The 16,912-nt window shown below is 38.6% G+C and overlaps 2 protein-coding genes across 4 annotated transcripts in view; both read left to right on the forward strand.

Moving 5' to 3' along the window:
• Window positions 1-13,788, forward strand: LOC120534406 (zinc finger protein 773-like). Of its 3 annotated transcripts, XM_039761969.1 has the most exons (4): window positions 1-95; window positions 7,716-7,819; window positions 8,238-8,712; window positions 12,706-13,788. In XM_039761969.1, exons 3-4 carry the CDS (start codon window positions 8,265-8,267, stop codon window positions 13,671-13,673), a joined length of 1,416 nt encoding a protein of 471 aa, XP_039617903.1. In that variant the 5' UTR covers window positions 1-95; window positions 7,716-7,819; window positions 8,238-8,264; the 3' UTR covers window positions 13,674-13,788. The 3 variants fall into 3 exon arrangements, with proteins under 3 accessions (XP_039617903.1, XP_039617901.1, XP_039617904.1); XM_039761967.1 differs by lacking the exon at window positions 7,716-7,819; XM_039761970.1 differs by lacking the exon at window positions 7,716-7,819 and having other exon boundaries at window positions 12,709-13,788.
• Window positions 13,789-13,884: 96 nt separating this feature from the next.
• Window positions 13,885-16,912, forward strand: part of LOC120534404 (gastrula zinc finger protein XlCGF26.1-like) — a 60,936-nt gene continuing 57,908 nt past the window's right edge. The window contains exon 1 of the mRNA XM_039761955.1: window positions 13,885-14,080. The gene's annotated coding sequence lies outside the window, so the exon portion shown is untranslated. The remainder of the gene's footprint in view (window positions 14,081-16,912) is intronic.

The following is a 16,912-nucleotide window of genomic DNA, read 5'->3' on the forward strand; positions in this document are numbered from 1 at the left end:
TGTTCTTTCCAATGCTCTGTGCTGTTGGCTTACTAAGGCGAACGCTGATTTAAGACGTTCAGCTGCACATCTTTGGTATAGGAGCAAAAAAGGAGGTACGTACAAGAGCGATATCAGCGAGGGAAAGGGAAAAATAATGGAGAAGCAGCACCAGTGCTAGAGTCTATGTTTTCTGCATTTAATGGCATTACAACAGTGATCGTCCTCGTGTTTGAACCGGCCTCTGTGCTCACGGCTGTTATTGTCGCTCATAGAGTCACTGCTTATAACTTTCTCGTCGTTTAATAATGTCGCTTTATGTCAACTAGCAGTGGCAGCTGCCGCTATTATTCTTCACATACACTGTTGCTTTTCGGGTATCTTTCACCTTTCTTGATTCAGAATTTTTGCAAGAAACGTTTGGAGACTATGATTATTGATGGGCAGATCGATACCACAGTAATCGATAAACTGTACTAATTTGGTGTCGAATACCATGAAAAAATCGATTGCTATTTTTTCTGTAAGATCAGGTAGCCAGATTCTTACAAAACCAGGAGAAATTACTAAGCCACTTCCGCTCTCACGTACTGAAATGAGCAGACGCGCAGTTCCGCAAGAATGGCATAAAGCCACGCCCCTTTCACACTGTCACACTGTTTACAGTACGGCAATGGCTGACTGAACGCGGAACATTGTATGCCGCTACTTTTCACTGATGGAAAGGAATACAGCCGCCCGTTGCAATGTTTATGAGACAAAGGAGTAGTACAGTGACAAAATAAGCTGCCCATTTAAACATTTAAAAAGCAAACATGCTGGCCAATAAAGTTGCAACCCTAAATAATTTCGATTTAGCTGCAACCAGTACCAGATAAAGGACGATGCATGAAAGTTCAAAAATGCACGAGATATTATCCAGGTAACCCTGCAGCTGGCAGGATTATGTAGACGGCGGTTTATTGAAGCCTTCTCAGTTGAGTTTAACAGTTTGCCGTTTACCGCTCTTTAATACTTCTGAAATGTAAAGCCAGTTGTTAACGTAATGGAGGAGACATAATAGTGTAAAGCATCCATGTCTGAGCATTATGTCACAGGTTATGGCCGTTTGGATTGAGAATGGTAAATTGTCTTAGTGTGTGTGTGTTTGTGTGTTCACCCTGTGATGGACCGGCCAGGGATTGTTCCTGCCTTTCACCAACAGAGGCAAAATAGGATTAAGCGTAAAAAATGTGATCGTTACCGTCTCTAAATACATATTTGAAACTTAACCAAAAATAAAGCAAAAATGTCAGAATCTTTCTTGATATAACAGAAGGGTAGAATTTAATAGAAAATGCAAATGTGGGAATATTTTTCTGTTAATATTCCAAGGGGGATCAGTTTTAGTTCTTTCGTGAAGTTGATTGCCTGTTTTACATGTATTAAACAAATAACCAAATTTTTATGAAAACATTAAATTTCATATCTATATATATATATATAATTCACAAAGGCAAGACAACCATGGAAAGCGATTCACTAAGCCGCCGATAAGTAAGACACCTATAGCGCACGCAGGAAGGAGCCACGCCGGAGGTGAATCGCCATATGCAGCGTGTAAAACGGTTTGTGAGGTGTATCCCATGGGATCCTTAAAACAATCCTTTACAAGTGAGGTTAAAACACAATGGAGTAAGCAGTCTTTAAAAAACGCGTTTTCGGTTACGACACCGCGTGCACCATAGCAAACTGTTTTACACGCTACATACAGCAATTCGCATCCGCGACAAACCTGCGTCTTCTTAAATGCTCCTGCAGGAACACGGAAAGTCTGCGTGAGTCACAGGTGCATCTGGACTGTGCAAAGATGACAACGACTCAAGTGACGAGTTGGAGGTGGGCACATGAGCGATGGCGGTCCGCCAGTTTTCAGTCACGGACGATTGTGTGTTGGTTCGTTCCGTGCATTGTTACAATGTTGCTTTTCTTGCTGATTTATTACATTGCCGATTTTTCAAATGTTAATTTTCTCCCTGTGCTTAAAAATCATTAAAAAAACGGCCTGATTATGCGGCGTTTGGTAAGCCGCGGGTTGGCTAGTTACCTATACTGTATTACATTTGTATGTTCAATCTTGGTGGCACAGTGAACCAGTGGCAGTGCTGCTGTCTCGCACTAAGGAGACAGAGATTTGCAACCTGAGTCCTCCTAGCATGGAGTTTGCATGTTCTCATCATGTCTGCGTTGGTTTCCTCCCACAGTTCAAAGATATGCAGATAAGGTGAATTGGTGACACTAGATGGGCGCTTTGTCCAGGGTTTGTTCCTGCCTTGCACCTTATGTTAGCTGGGATAGGCTACAGCCCCCCAACGGCCTGGTCTGGATTAAGTGGGTTAGAAAATTACATGATATTTTCTTACTATTAATATATATTGTGTTTAAAAAAAAAAAAAAAAAGTTTCATTGACCTTGATGCTTTGTTTTGATATTAGCACATATAAATACTGACTAACCAATTAATATTCACCATTCTAAAACAACACCATAATTTGAAAACAAATTCCTTTAAAAAAATACTCTGTACTGGTATTGAAAATTCTGACACATAAAATACTTGTGTTGCTATCAATTAAAAAAATAATAGTGGTATCTCTCATCTCTAATTATTATATTCTGGAGACTGCAGACTTGGATTTCCTTAGGGGTTGAGCTTTGTGGTTAATAGTGGATATGTGGGTGTGGACAGAATTGCTCCACAGTCCTTCAATGGAAGACAGAGCAGCCAACATGTGAGCTCGTAAATTGTTCAGGAGACAATGCAAAGTTAGTAAAATGACGACAGTCAACTCAAATGCATTAAAACGGCAGGCACATCATCATTTATTAAGAAACAGCTAATCATGACTCTCTCTTCACAACTTAGCGAGAATGCAGAGTTGTCCATCACAAATTGGACATAACTGTGAAAACAGGTACTGTCTGGAAGCACATGTCAGATTTTAAAATGACTTTACTGCCACGGAGCATCAGTCAGCAACTGACAGACTTGGTGAAGGTAAGAAGTCCACATATAAGTTGACATGTTTATTAAAGATTTCTGCTGTTACAGACAATCCTGCCTTGCAGAACCAATTTCAGGGAAGTTTGGTGGAGGGGATTACATGCAGTAGAGGGACCAGGAGGCCTGTGTGTATCAGGATTGTGGTCATCTTTGGGGTTTCAAGTTTGGAAGAAGAAGGATTTCTGGGAGAATGGGTATCGCTTAAGGAAGTCCAGGAAAAGATGCTGATTTCCAGAAAACATGGGATGTCTGCTACTAAACTTCATATAAGTTAATTATTGAAAAAAGTATATTTCTGCTCCAGACAATGGCGATTGCTTTCCCAGTGTATCTGTCTGGCAGACGGCAGTTTGTGTCTCTGATACGCATGTGCACAACACTGGAGCACCACAAGGAGCAGTTCTGTCTCCTGTTCTCTTCACTCTGTACACTTCAGACCAATATTCCCTGTAAGGAGTGGCATGGTGCATGCAAAATTGTGTTCATATGAGCATCAAGTTCCAAAAACCCACAATTTGTAAGCACCTGTATTAGTAATGCATTTCTGTATATGGTGCGAAAAATTATGCATAATTATGCAGTTATAGAGAAATTAACTGATATAAGAAAGGTGTTTTTTTTTGTTTTTATAAAGTCTATTTTTATTCAAAATTTTACTGAATATGCAAATTCTCTTCTGACATTTTCTGTCCATAAGTTACAATCTCTATCAGCAATGACAGTCTGTCCAGAATTTAAAGAGTTTAATTCTCAAGTTTTTGAAATGCTTGGCATATGCACGGTTTTATTTTGTTCATTAGGCTAAATGCTCTTCCAAAGTGGCCAGAAATGTGCCAAAAATGTGCAAAAGTAAAAATAACTCTTGGATGAGATGCTGTTGTTTAGTAACCGTAACCATATCTGAAAATGTCTTTACAGTTCCAGTTTAGATTTTTTTCCTTTTTCAGTATTGTGGACTTTCGATACTGCTGACAAAGGTCCAGATAGCCACACATTTTGTAGTTCATCAAAGCAGTATTTGTGAATCATCCGCAGTATTTCACTAATATGTCGTAGTTCCCAATCGGAGTATTTGCTGTGAATTATTTGGAAAGACCCTTGACCTCATTTAGTGTTTTAAACGCAATCACATTTGCCTCTGAAGCTTTGACAAGCTCCTCAAATTTTGCTGTCTTAAGAGATGACACACAGAAAAGTGTGTATACAGTCCTTGGCACAGTCTCAATATCCCCCATCAGGGGAATGGCTTTCCAAACATCATCTCTACCCGGGTCCTCATGATGTGCCACACAAAGTTCCTCTGATCAGTGTGAAATGGTTAGGCCTAAAGGAGCAGTTACACCTGTTTGTTTACCCTGCATGACTGATGCAGCGCTTGAGGTAAACATTGACATCTGGTTCTAATTTAACTCTCTCTCGTTCCATATACATGTATATGAAATCCAACGTCTGTCTGTATGTCTGTCCACTTTTTACGAGAGAACTACTTAACGGATTTCAGTCTTTTTTTTCTATAATTTGCTTGAACATTCCGGTTGATTTTGCAAGTTCTGTCATTGTGCTAAGTATCATAGTTCGCTTGCATGAGCGATTTATTCGTGCTAATCGGAGAGAGTGGCTGTGGTCCGAGGGGAAGGGAAAGCGTGATGTCAGCGTGACGGAGCCACGGGCAAAGGCTAGTTTTATTTATACAAATATCAAATATTCATCTAAGAACAGCTAAACTGTCACATGCTTTTGAATTTGTATATGCCAGTTAGCACATTTTTATAAATGGATTTGCTTTCATTCCTAAATTTATTTTATTTTTAAAACTGTTATGTCCATTATTTCATTGACTATCAAAGTGTAGTAAGCTGATTTTTATTTTTTAAATTTCATGTAACATGTCAGTTTTGATTGTTAAGTTTATGGTGAACTCAAAAGCGTAGTTCTTACTTTGTCAACCTTCCGGTGTTTTCACATATTTGACAAGTGAATTGTGAATACCTCGATCCACCAGCATGGAAGAATTTATTTCCACAGCCATCAGAATGTTCGCTATCAAAACCTTTACCTTGGCAGGCGTCACTTCTTTTTGCTGCACAAGTTCTCTTCCGCATTCATGTTCTTGTTTAGATTCTGATTGTTTTTTTTTTTTTTTACAACAAACCTTTTGTAAGTTTTGTGACTTAATCGATGTGAATTTTCTGGTTTAAATGGCTCTTGGTCTGCTTTCCCTGAGGTCCATTTGTTTAAAGATTCTGCTTTCAAGCATATTTTGCAAATAACAACATCCACCCCAAGTAGTTAAAACCGCTTCCCAGTAGGACCTGCTGCCCGGGCATTATGCGATAAGTCTATTTTAACAAAACATCTTGTCAGCCATTCCTTCTTAAACCCCAAAAACTGTTTCTTCGATGTACTGCCTGATCTTTCTTCAGCTTTGCTCTTAGACACGGTTAAAGTGACTTAAGAAAAAACAGCACAGACCGTTTCATATAGAGCAATTTTGTTTCAAAGTCATTTAAATTGCAACTGCACTTGTTTCAGTTGAATTTCAATTTTTATAGTTTAGTTTAAAAGCCAGGTATTTTGTGATTGACACTCCCAAAATGTATGAATGTCTGGTCATGCACTCAACTTAGAGGGAACACTGGTTGTCAGTATTTGCGTGTGGGTTAAGCTTTTATAATTTTCAGTTCTCTGCTTCGTGGCCTCAGTCTGTGCCAACCCAGAATGGTCTCTTTGTTTTTCAGAGGTTTTGAAGATGTGTAAAGGTTAACCAGCACAGCCATAAATTAAAATTTTGTGTGTACATTGGGATCTCCAAGTTAAACAAATCTGTCAGTATTTTTCGTGTTTCTTGTACTATAAAATAGACATTGTGCATAATTTAGGAATATTTTCCATTTGTATTTTGTTATAGAATTACAAAACAAATTTATATCACACTAAAAATCATAGAGTCAGAAGGCTGGTCATGAAGTACTTTCCACCTGCTAAATGCTTATTTATGTCACTTTATTGTAACAGCACAATGCACCTTATAAATATTATTTTTTCTCATGCATGGTCAGTGGGTAGAAAGGTGGAAATTAAGTGTACTTTCTGGAAATTATATAATTTGATTTCTTCCTTTATTAAGGAAGGTTCAGAGAGACGGTATTTATTTATGAAAAACCAGTAATGGCGCACTGCATGATAACGTGCAGTAAATACACTAAACTTGAGCATTCCTAGTTTTCATCCTCTTTCTCTGTAAGTTTAGCATTTGTTTGCTCAGAGGTTGATGTGCTTGCTGCTTCCTGAGCAGCGCTTCTTTTCTCCACCTTAGCAGCCCACTTCTTCTCTTCTTTTGTTGGCATCTCTTCGCATTAACAACAACAACAACAACAACATTTATTTATATAGCACATTTTCATACAAACAGTAGCTCAAAGTGCTTTACATATTAAAGATTAGAAAAATGAAAGACACAATTATAATGCAAAATAAATCAACATTTACATCGAATAAGAGTAAGGTTCAATGGCCAGGGGGGACAGAAAAAACAAAAAAAAAAAACTCCAGACGGCTGGAGAAAAAAATAAAATCTGTAGGGATTCCAGACCATGAGACCGCCCAGTCCCCTCAATTAAAACTGATTAAGTCAATGTTTGTGTTGTAATTACTTAGTACGTTTTCCTTCATTTTTCACATAAGCTGGCACTTAAGTCTTCAATCTGCCTCAAGAATGATTTAAGATATGAAGAGGTAGAGAAAGTGACAGTGAAGGGGGTAGGGATGAGAACTCTGCTGCCGAGTTGATGCTACAATAAAATAAAAAGAGGAATAGCCTTAGAAGTCAATTATCACCCCGAAAGCGGATAGAAGACAACACATAGTATATATAGTGTACCAAATTTCAGGTCAATAGTTGAAACAGTTTGCGAGCTACAGGTGATTTAAAATCCGGGACAGCCACGGTAGTATATTGTATAAGATTAGCTTTTTATAGAAGTTCTAGAAATATTATAACAAACAACACCGATCAAATACATATCAGAATTACTAAAAAGAAAGAAAACCGTCTGACTTGGCTAAAAGGTAGGAGAGAAGTCCCAGTGAGGCACTATAAAGCCATATTGCTGTACACACGAGTGTGATGAAGTTGTCTGGGCAGATAAATGAAGTGCAGCGAGACAGACAGAAGTTCCACATCAATCGTGCACCGCTTTTTCTCTAACCACCACCACTATTTGACACCATTGTTTATTTATAAACTGTGTGAATGATGGTTCACATGATCACTGCTCGTCTGGGTTAAGCTTTATAATTTTCAGCCCTCTGCTTTGTGGCTTAAATCTGTGCCAACCCAGTGTGGTCTCTTTGTATTTAGAAGGTTTTGAAGATGTGAAGCAGCACAGCAATAAATTAAGGGTCTGAGTGTGATTAGGGTCTCCAAGTTAAACACAGCTGTCAGCATTTGTCTTGTTTCTTATACTATAAAATAGACATTGTGAGTAATTTAGGAATATTTTTCGTTTGTATCTTGTTATATAATTGCAAAATTATGTCACACTGAGAAACCATAGCTAGTGAATCTGAAGTCCTGGTGATGAAATCATTTCTATCTTCTTCTGCCTAATGGTTATTGATATCACTTTACTGTAAGAACAAAATGCACCTTCTAAGAGTGTTTTTTTTTTCTTTTTCTATGCATGGCCAAAAGGTTTCAGGAAATTAAATGATTTCAACATGATGAAAATGATAAATGATATCAACAGACAAGATATTAACCGGGTACTTCACCAGTTGCAGCTTTATGGGAAAGAGGCAAGTGGAGAAAGCACACAGGACATCTCGACACAGGTTTCTTCCTTTGTTAAGGAGGGTTTTGACAGATCATATTTTATTTGTTCCAAGAGAGAAAATGATCTTTTTTACAGAAGCTCAAGAAATATTATAACAAAACAACTCCCATAAAATACACATCAGAATTACTAAAAAGAAAGAAAAATATCTGTCTTGTCTAAAGATAGGAGAGCAGTCCCAGACCTAGTCAGGCACTATAAAGGCATATTGCTGTGGGTTTGAAGGAGCCCCGGTAGCGTTTCTTGACATACTTCTACAAAATACTTTGTTGGCTAAAAGTACTCTAAGTTAGTGTGTCAGTTCAAAAGTTGAAACTGAATTGTGTTAATTTCTTTGTAGTACAATTCTGATGTAATTCTACCTTACTCTATCAATACAGAGAAGAAGAAGAAGCTAGACATACAAAATGGAGGGAATATCAAAGGCTGTACTGCAGCCCCTAGAGGAGAAGTATACATGTGAAGTGGGACCCTCAGAAGACAGAGGTAAAGTTGAGGAAAGAAACAATTTAGCACTGCACAGGAGCCGGGTCTTCATGAACACCATAGAGAAAAGAATTGTAGCCATTAAGGAAGAAGACTGTGAACTGGAATGCGTCCACTTCTTGAACGAGGCTGAGCGGAAATGTGACCAAAGTGACATACAGAAACAGGAAATTACAAACCGAGTCAAGCAAGAAAATTTTAAATCGGAAGCTGTTTCTCTAGAAGAAGAAGAGGAAGAAATTGTCACTTGGCCAGACTCCACTCTGAGCGGGTCCTTCTCCCTACAGGACCGGTCTGTCCAGGTGAAGTCGGAATCATTGGATTCAGACTGGAAGATGACTGAGAAAGCGTCATCTCCCACTAAAAAAGGTAGGTGCTAAAATAAGTAATACGTTTGTTTTTTGAACCTGAGGTTTACATGAAGGGTGCCCAATTGCTTTTTGTGCAACTTGAAAACTAAGGCTTGTTTAGATGAATGAATTATGTGGTAAAAAGTGAAAAACATACACACTGAGTTTTCTAACATGATAAATGGCCTGCTCAATTCAAGATTTTACCACTTAGTACAGTGCCTATGAAAAGTATTCACCTCTTTGGCAGTTTTCTCATTTTATTATTCTACAACATTGAATAGCACTTTATTCAGTTTGGCTTTGTTGACACTCTGATTAACTTGAAAAAAAAAAAAAACTCGATATTAAAATGAAAATGAATCTCTGAAAAGTGGTCTAAATTATTAACAAATATAAAACATAAAATAATTGATCTCATAGGTTTTTATCCCTTTCATATGGCACAATAAAACATCACTGGTCCAGCCAATTGGTTTTAGAAGGCCCATAATTAGTGCAGTGGAGATCAGCTGACTGGGGTTTCAGTTGATTGCAGTCTAAATGCCTCCTGCATGTTGAAGGTCCAACTTGTGGTGAGGCAGTATGGTGCCCTAACCTACACAATGAAGACAAATGAACAGTCCAGACAACTCTGTGAAAAGAGGAATGAAAAGCAGGGGATGGAGGCAAATATCCAAGTCCTGAATATCCTGCTAAATCAGTCATGATGGACGAAATGGAAAGAGTATGACACAGCTTTAAATCTGCCTAAAATATGCTGTACCCAAAAACTGAGTGATAATCCAAGAAGACAATTAGTGAAGGAAACCTCCAGGAGACCTTTGAGAACTCTAAAGGACTTGCCAGCTACAGTGGCTGAAATTGACAACATCTATCAACAGACAAGATATTAACCGGGTGCTTCACCAGTTGCAGCTTTATGGGAAAGAGGCAAGTGGAGAAAGCACACAGGACATCTCGACACAAGGAACATGTTAAACACTAAAGTCCGCTCGCCATCAGACTAAAGGGCATGTGTTGTTGTGTGAAATTGTGCATATACATTAATCAATATTTTGTATGTCTTTATTGATAAATTGTAATACTAATGTCTATCATTTGATAAGAACAGCAATGGTTAGATGGTAAAGAACCCCTTCCCCCACTTTTAAGAACCAGTCCTTTGTAATTTTTACAATAGGGTTAAAAGAAGTGCCTCAAATAAGTTTGACAAGTGTTTCTCTGCTAGAGTCTCTCAATCAACCCCCACAGGAAAACCAGGCTGCCTAACTGCCAAGCTTTACTTTAACATATGGTTTGGCGGATAGGTGTGAAGGTATTCTGTATCCCCCATTGGTGTGAAATATGGCTGTTTGGACTTGGCTTGTATCAGAATCCTTTAAGTACCACAACGCCCTATTGGCTCTAGGGGTTGGACCGAAAAGCTATAAATTTGCTTGCTTTACCTCATCCTCTCTCTCTCTTACTATATGGATGAAAGACCATCTCACACACCATGAACTGAAAAGGACAACGCAATGAAGAGCACACTTCGGCAGCCATATTGAGACAGGTATGCTGCCTGATCTGAAGAAAACTGAATGATGCTTTAACTAGAGACATTTTAAGAATGTATAAACAACAGAATCTGGGCAATAGCGTTGACTTCATTAGCCCAGGAGTCCAATTAAAAACAGAAGCTGGTTGGAACAAAAACCTGCTGCACAGTGGTTCCCCAGGACTGAGTCTGAGAACCCCTGGTCTAACAGGGGTCTGGCTTTGGTTGCTTCAGTCCTGGAAGACAATGGGTAGTTCATATTTTATTTTATTTATTTATTAATTTTTTACAATATCAACACACACACACTGTTTCCTTCCAATAATTTCAAATCTTTATTAAAAAAAAAACACCTGATGTTCTTTGTTGTTACTCCAGCCTGTATTCCTCTCTGTTGAGTTTTTGTTGGTAATGTGTGATTCTTGTTGGGATGGGGAGTCTTGTTTAGACAGAACCTACCGGTTTAGTAAAGCACATGAGAGTCTGAGCTGCAACAATGAACAGCATTCTCAGCCATTGACAGAATAACGGTAGACATGAGGAGATGTGATGAACTGTTGAGGATAATCAGTAATAGAAGTCAATTAAGGTGATTCCTCTTACATTAATTTATTGTGTTGGCTTTTATCGTAATATTTAAAGAAAATTGTAAAATAAACTGTCCTTGTTGTCTCTTCCCAAAGCATGAAAATACAGTCAGTGTTTCAGGCAAACCCAAAATAATGAATTTAGTTTCTGATAATAAAGTGTGTGTGTGTGTGTATATGTATGCATGTGTGTATATATACATATTATATACATATATACAGTGCCCTCCACTATTATTGGCACCCCTTCTAAAAATTTGTAAAAAGGGTTAGAAAAACAAATCCCTGTTTGCCGAAGAATCGTCATTTTGCACTGAAAAAATGAGAAACATCTGACTTTTAATTGAAACAATTTAATTCAAAGAAAAACAAAATCCTCATCAAGAAATATTTTTTTATTAACTAAAACACAGTTTTTGGTACCCCTGCATTTAATAGTTTGTCCAACTTCCCTTTGCCAATATAATAGCACAGAGTCTTCTAACCTTTTGTAAAGTTAGAGAATACAAAGCATGTCAATTGAGACCACCATTTTTCTTTCCATAATCTCTCCAGATCATCCAGGGTCTATCCTCTTCAACTCACTCCACAGGTTTTCAGTAGGGTTCAGGTCAGGGGACTGAGATGGCCAGGGCAGAATTTTGATTTTGTGGTCAGTTGGCCATTGCAGGGTTGATCTGGACGTGTGTTTTGGCTCATTATCCTGCTAGAAGATCCAATGGCCACCCAGTTTTTTCTTAACAGAGGCAGCCAGGTTTTGATTTCATATCTCCTGATATTTCATGGAATCCATGATGCCATGTACCCTAAGAATGTTTCCTGTGCCTTTGGAGGAAAAACAGCCCCACAACATCACAAAACCTCCTCCATATTTCACAGTTGGAACAAGGTTATTTTCATTCTAGCCATCCTTCTTTTTACACCAAACCCACTTCTGCGTTTTTATTGCCAAAAAGTTACATTTTGGTTTCAGCAGACCATAGAACATGATTCCAGTTAAAATTCTATTAACATTTTATTAACTCCAGGTGCTTATGTTTGTGGATAACTGACAGACAAGGCTTCTTTCTGGCATACCTTCCAAATAATCTGTTGGCATGGAGATACCATTTTATGGTGGCTCTGGAGACTTGATGACCCCAGGATTTTACTTTTCCTTGCAATGTCCCAACAGTGATCCTTGGAGATATTTTTGCCTGTCTTACCCACACTTACAGTGAGAAGGATGGTAAAATAAAGTTGGGTCCTCTTCCAGGCAAGTTTCTCACAGTTTCAGTTGAGGGCCAAACTTTTATTATCGCCTTAACTTTAGAAGTGGGCATTTTCTATTTAATTTGTTTTCTTCTGAATGATATTTCTTGAAAAGAGTAGCTGCTTTTGTTTTGGCAGTAGGTTTCTTTTGTTTAAAATGAGAAATAGCTGTAACTACCACATTGTCCCAACATCCTGAGACAAAGAACCTTAGATTAAAAGCCACAAAGTTGCGTAAATGTGGTAGAAACTGTAACAACCTTTTTAAGAAATATCTCTGTGAGATACTGAGACAGCTTTTCAAATAATAAATGGACTGAATGGTCTCTTGTTCAAAAAATGTCCCATGTTGAAGTGATGCGACTAACACCTATTAATATTTTTTCTCCATTTACTCCGTGGTGGATCATAGGTAGCAATGCTGTTCTGATCATGTTTTTCTTTGGCACTTTATATTATAAATAAATATGTAAACTGGGGAAAGTGTGGATCTGTCAACAATGTAATGTTGGATATTAGCCTATTCCTGTTCAGATAAAGCAGTTTTACTCTAAATAGTCACCTCTTTTAGATCACACTCTGAACCTGTCTGTCTTTCTTATTTTGAACATACTTTGATTATTCTGTTTTTTAGCAGATGTACAAAAGAAGAGCAGTGTTCCCTCATCTACATTTGACCAGGCCTCTCTCCATGGCAAACAACAACAGAAATGCCATGATGGAAGTACAAAGCTTTCAGCATCTGAATTACAGAGTCTGATGCTAACCTGTTTGCAGAATCGCTCGCTACCTGTTGTGAAACTAATAAGGGTCGATGCCATCATCACTAAACAACTGGTACATAACACAAATGCAGCAGCTTCCAATATTTGTGGAGACCAGAGAACAACTTTAAATGGCAAATCTAAACCTAAAGAGCACCAGCAGATTCCACGATATGGCTGCTCTGAATGTGGCAAGCGATACACAAATACCAGCAATCTTCAGAAGCACATAAGAAGTCATACTGGAGAAAGGCCATTTTGCTGCACCCTGTGCGACCAACGATTCACTTGTAAGAGCAGTCTTCAGAGCCACATGATACTTCATACCGGTGAGAGGCCATACTGCTGTTCTGAATGTGGTAAACGATTCCCTGACAAGAGCCGCCTTCAGAAACACGCAAGAATTCACACTGGAGAGAAGCCATATTCATGTTCTGAATGTGGTAAACGATTAACCGAGAAAAGCGGTCTTAAGAAACACCTCCGCATCCACACTGGGGAGAAACCTTATTGCTGTCCTATATGTGGCAGAGGATTTACTGACAGTAGTGGTCTTCTAAAACACAAAAGAATTCACACAGGAGAGAGGCCCTACCCCTGTCCTGAATGTGATAAGCGATTCTCAGATAGCAGTAGCCTTCAGAGACACAGACGAATTCATACTGGAGTGAAACCTTACTGCTGTAGTGAATGTGGCAAAAGTTTTGTGCAGAAAGATCATCTCCTGGATCACACACTGACTCACACGGGGGTGAAGCCATACTGCTGTTCTGACTGTGGCAAATGCTATTTCCATAGGAGCAATCTTCAGAGACATATGGTAATACACAGTATTTAATCAGAAGCATGGCACTGCAGCACAAAACAAAAGTTGGACTCTTGGATGAATGTTACTAGAGAAAAAATTGTGCCGCATTGGAAATGTTACATTATTTAAAAAAAAAAAAAAAAAAGCAAGATACAACTAATAAAGTCAACATATTTCATTTTAAGATAGATGGACCTTAAGCTCACAGTGGTACATTTTGCAGAAGCCCAGAAACCTACATGAACAGAACATTCATAGAATATTTGGTGGGTTACTGAATGGAGACTCAGATTTGAAATAAATCCACTACTAGATAAAACAGAAACTGAAACCTTCTGGAATACCACCAAGAAGAAAATAAAGAAATAAAGAGGCAGAATGGATGGACAACCACAACCAGGCCTACAACACAAAACGAGGAAATGAAGTGGACTCAGGTAAGAGTCAAAGAAATGGACAAACAAATACTTATGAAGAGGCTAATCCCAGATCATTGGTTCATTCTACTTTTGTTTTAAACACCAGAATGTGGTTGAGACTAAAGTATTTGGTGAGTGTAGACAACACCATGACTGACCAGAGACAACAAATTTCAACTTAGAATATTGGAAAAAAAAATACACTATATACACTGATGAATGAAACATTATCATCCACCAAAAAATCATTGTTTTGTTTTTGTAACACTAGAATTACCAGTGTCTACAAAAAAACACGTAGATCTGGCCCACCTTAAAACCGTTTGCACCTCTTTGCCAGCGCCTTTTGTCTTCTAAATGTGCTGATTAAGACGAGCAGTAAGCAGCCGGCTATTCCATCCCCCACCGTCGCAGAACGTTCACTAAGTTTTCCCAGCTCATGCCTTGTTTGATTATTTGGGAGTGACTGAACTGCTGGAGTTTTAGAGTGGAAATAATAGATCGTTATTTGGAACGCATTTCATGTGTATTCCGTTTCTACAGTAGACACAATGTTAAAACAGAAACTTTTTCATATTTTAGTAATAAATGTTACAAAATGTAGGCATAAACTATAGAATGTGTGAAGCCTGATTTCCAAAGGTCAAATCAACACTTTCACAAAAGGTTTGAGAATGAACAGCTTCTGTGGTGTAGCACTAAGATTTGCTGTCTCAGAGTGCAGCAGGCCTGCTGTGCCTCAGAGACCCAACTTCGATTCCCTGCTGGGGCGAAAGTGTTAATTTTTTTTTCTTTTTAACCTCAAACAGACATAAAATTTATAAATTGGTATGCACTGTTAGTTAATAAGATTGTTATATTTTCATGTGGGATGCACCTTTTAAAATATTTTTTAACAATTGAGACTTCAATTAACATGAACAAGTGTCCTTATAACTGTTCTTATTTTTAAGTTCTGTAAGACACAGACTGTCAGACAGATCACTGAAAAATGCACAGATAGATGGATAGATAGATGTGAAAGGCACTATATGACAGGTGCTGCAGAAGGCAAGCAGGCAGTGAGAGTACATTCACATGTGAAAGGCTCTAGATAAATAGGGAAGGCACTAGACAGATACCTAACAGTATTAGCTATATTGTAGTTTTGTTTTATATATGACGTATATGTATTTTACAACTCGGAGAATTGTCAAAAAGAAATACATTAAATCATATATCAGTTGACACACGCTGCACGCAGGCAAGCGAGCAGTGAGAGTGGAGATAGATGTGAAAGATGCTACAAACAAGATTCCAAAAAAATTGGGACACTAAACAAATTGTGAATAAAAACTGAATGCAATGATGTGGAGATGGCAAATGTCAATATTTTATTTGTAATAAAACGTAGATGACAGATCAAATGTTTAATCCGAGTAAATGTATCATTTTAAAGGAAAAATATGTTGATTCAAAATTTCACGGTGTCAACAAATCCTAAAAAAGTTGGGACAAGTAGCAATAAGAGGCTGGAAAAAGTAAATTTGAGCATAACGAAGAGCTGGAAGACCAATAAACACTAATTAGGTCAATTGGCAACATGATTGGGTATAAAAAGAGCTTCTCAGAGTGGCAGTGTCTCTCAGAAGCCAAGATGGGTAGAGGATCACCAATTCCCACAATGTTGCGCAGAAAGATAGTGGAGCAATATCAGAAAGGTGTTACCCAGTGAAAAATTGCAAAGACTTTGCATCTATCATCATCAACTGTGCATAACATCATCCAAGATTCAGAGAATCTGGAACAATCTCTGTGCGTAAGGGTCAAGGCCGTAAAACCATACTGGATGCCCGTGATCTCCGGGCCCTTAAACGACACTGCACCACAAACAGGAATGCTACTGTAAAGGAAATCACAGAATGGGCTCAGGAATACTTCCAGAAACCATTGTCAGTGAACACAATCCACCGTGCCATCCGCCGTTGCCAGCTGAAACTCTACAGTGCAAAGAAGAAGCCATTTCTAAGCAAGATCCACAAGCTCAGGTGTTTCCACTGGGCCAGGGATCATTTAAAATGGAGTGTGGCAAAATGGAAGACTGTTCTGTGGTCAGGCGAGTCACGATTCAAGTTTTTTTGGAAATCTGGGATGCCATGTCATCCGGACCAAAGAGGACAAGGACAACCCAAGTTGTTATCAACGCTCAGTTCAGAAGCCTGCATCTCTGATGGTATGGGGTTGCATGAGTGCGTGTGGCATGGGCAGCTTGCATGTCTGGAAAGGCACCATCAATGCAGAAAAATATATTCAGGTTCTAGAACAACATATGCTCCCATCCAGACGTCATCTCTTTCAGGGAAGACCCTGCATTTTTCAACAAGATAATGCCAGACCACATTCTGCATCAATCACAACATCATGGCTGCGTAGGAGAAGGATCCGGGTACTGAAATGGCCAGTCTGCAGTCCAGATCTTTCACCTATAGAGAACATTTGGCGCATCATAAAGAGGAAGGTGCGACAAAGAAGGCCCAAGACGATTGAACAGTTAGAGGCCTGTATTAGACAAGAATGGGAGAGCATTCCTATTTCTAAACTTGAGAAACTGGTCTCCTTGGTCCCCAGACGTCTGTTGAGTGTTGTAAGAAGAAGGGGAGATGCCACACAGTGGTGAAAATGGCCTTGTCCCAACTTTTTTGGGATTTGTTGACACCATGAAATTCTGAATCAACATATTTTTCCCTTAAAATGATACATTTTCTCAGTTTAAACTTTTGTTCCGTGATTTATGTTCTATTCTGAATAAAATATTAGAAGTTGGCACCTCCACATCATTGCATTCAGTTTTTATTCACGATTTGTATAGTG

This window comes from Polypterus senegalus, chromosome 8 (genome assembly GCF_016835505.1).
Source record: "Polypterus senegalus isolate Bchr_013 chromosome 8, ASM1683550v1, whole genome shotgun sequence".
In the NCBI taxonomy this organism is placed as follows: domain Eukaryota; kingdom Metazoa; phylum Chordata; class Cladistia; order Polypteriformes; family Polypteridae; genus Polypterus; species Polypterus senegalus.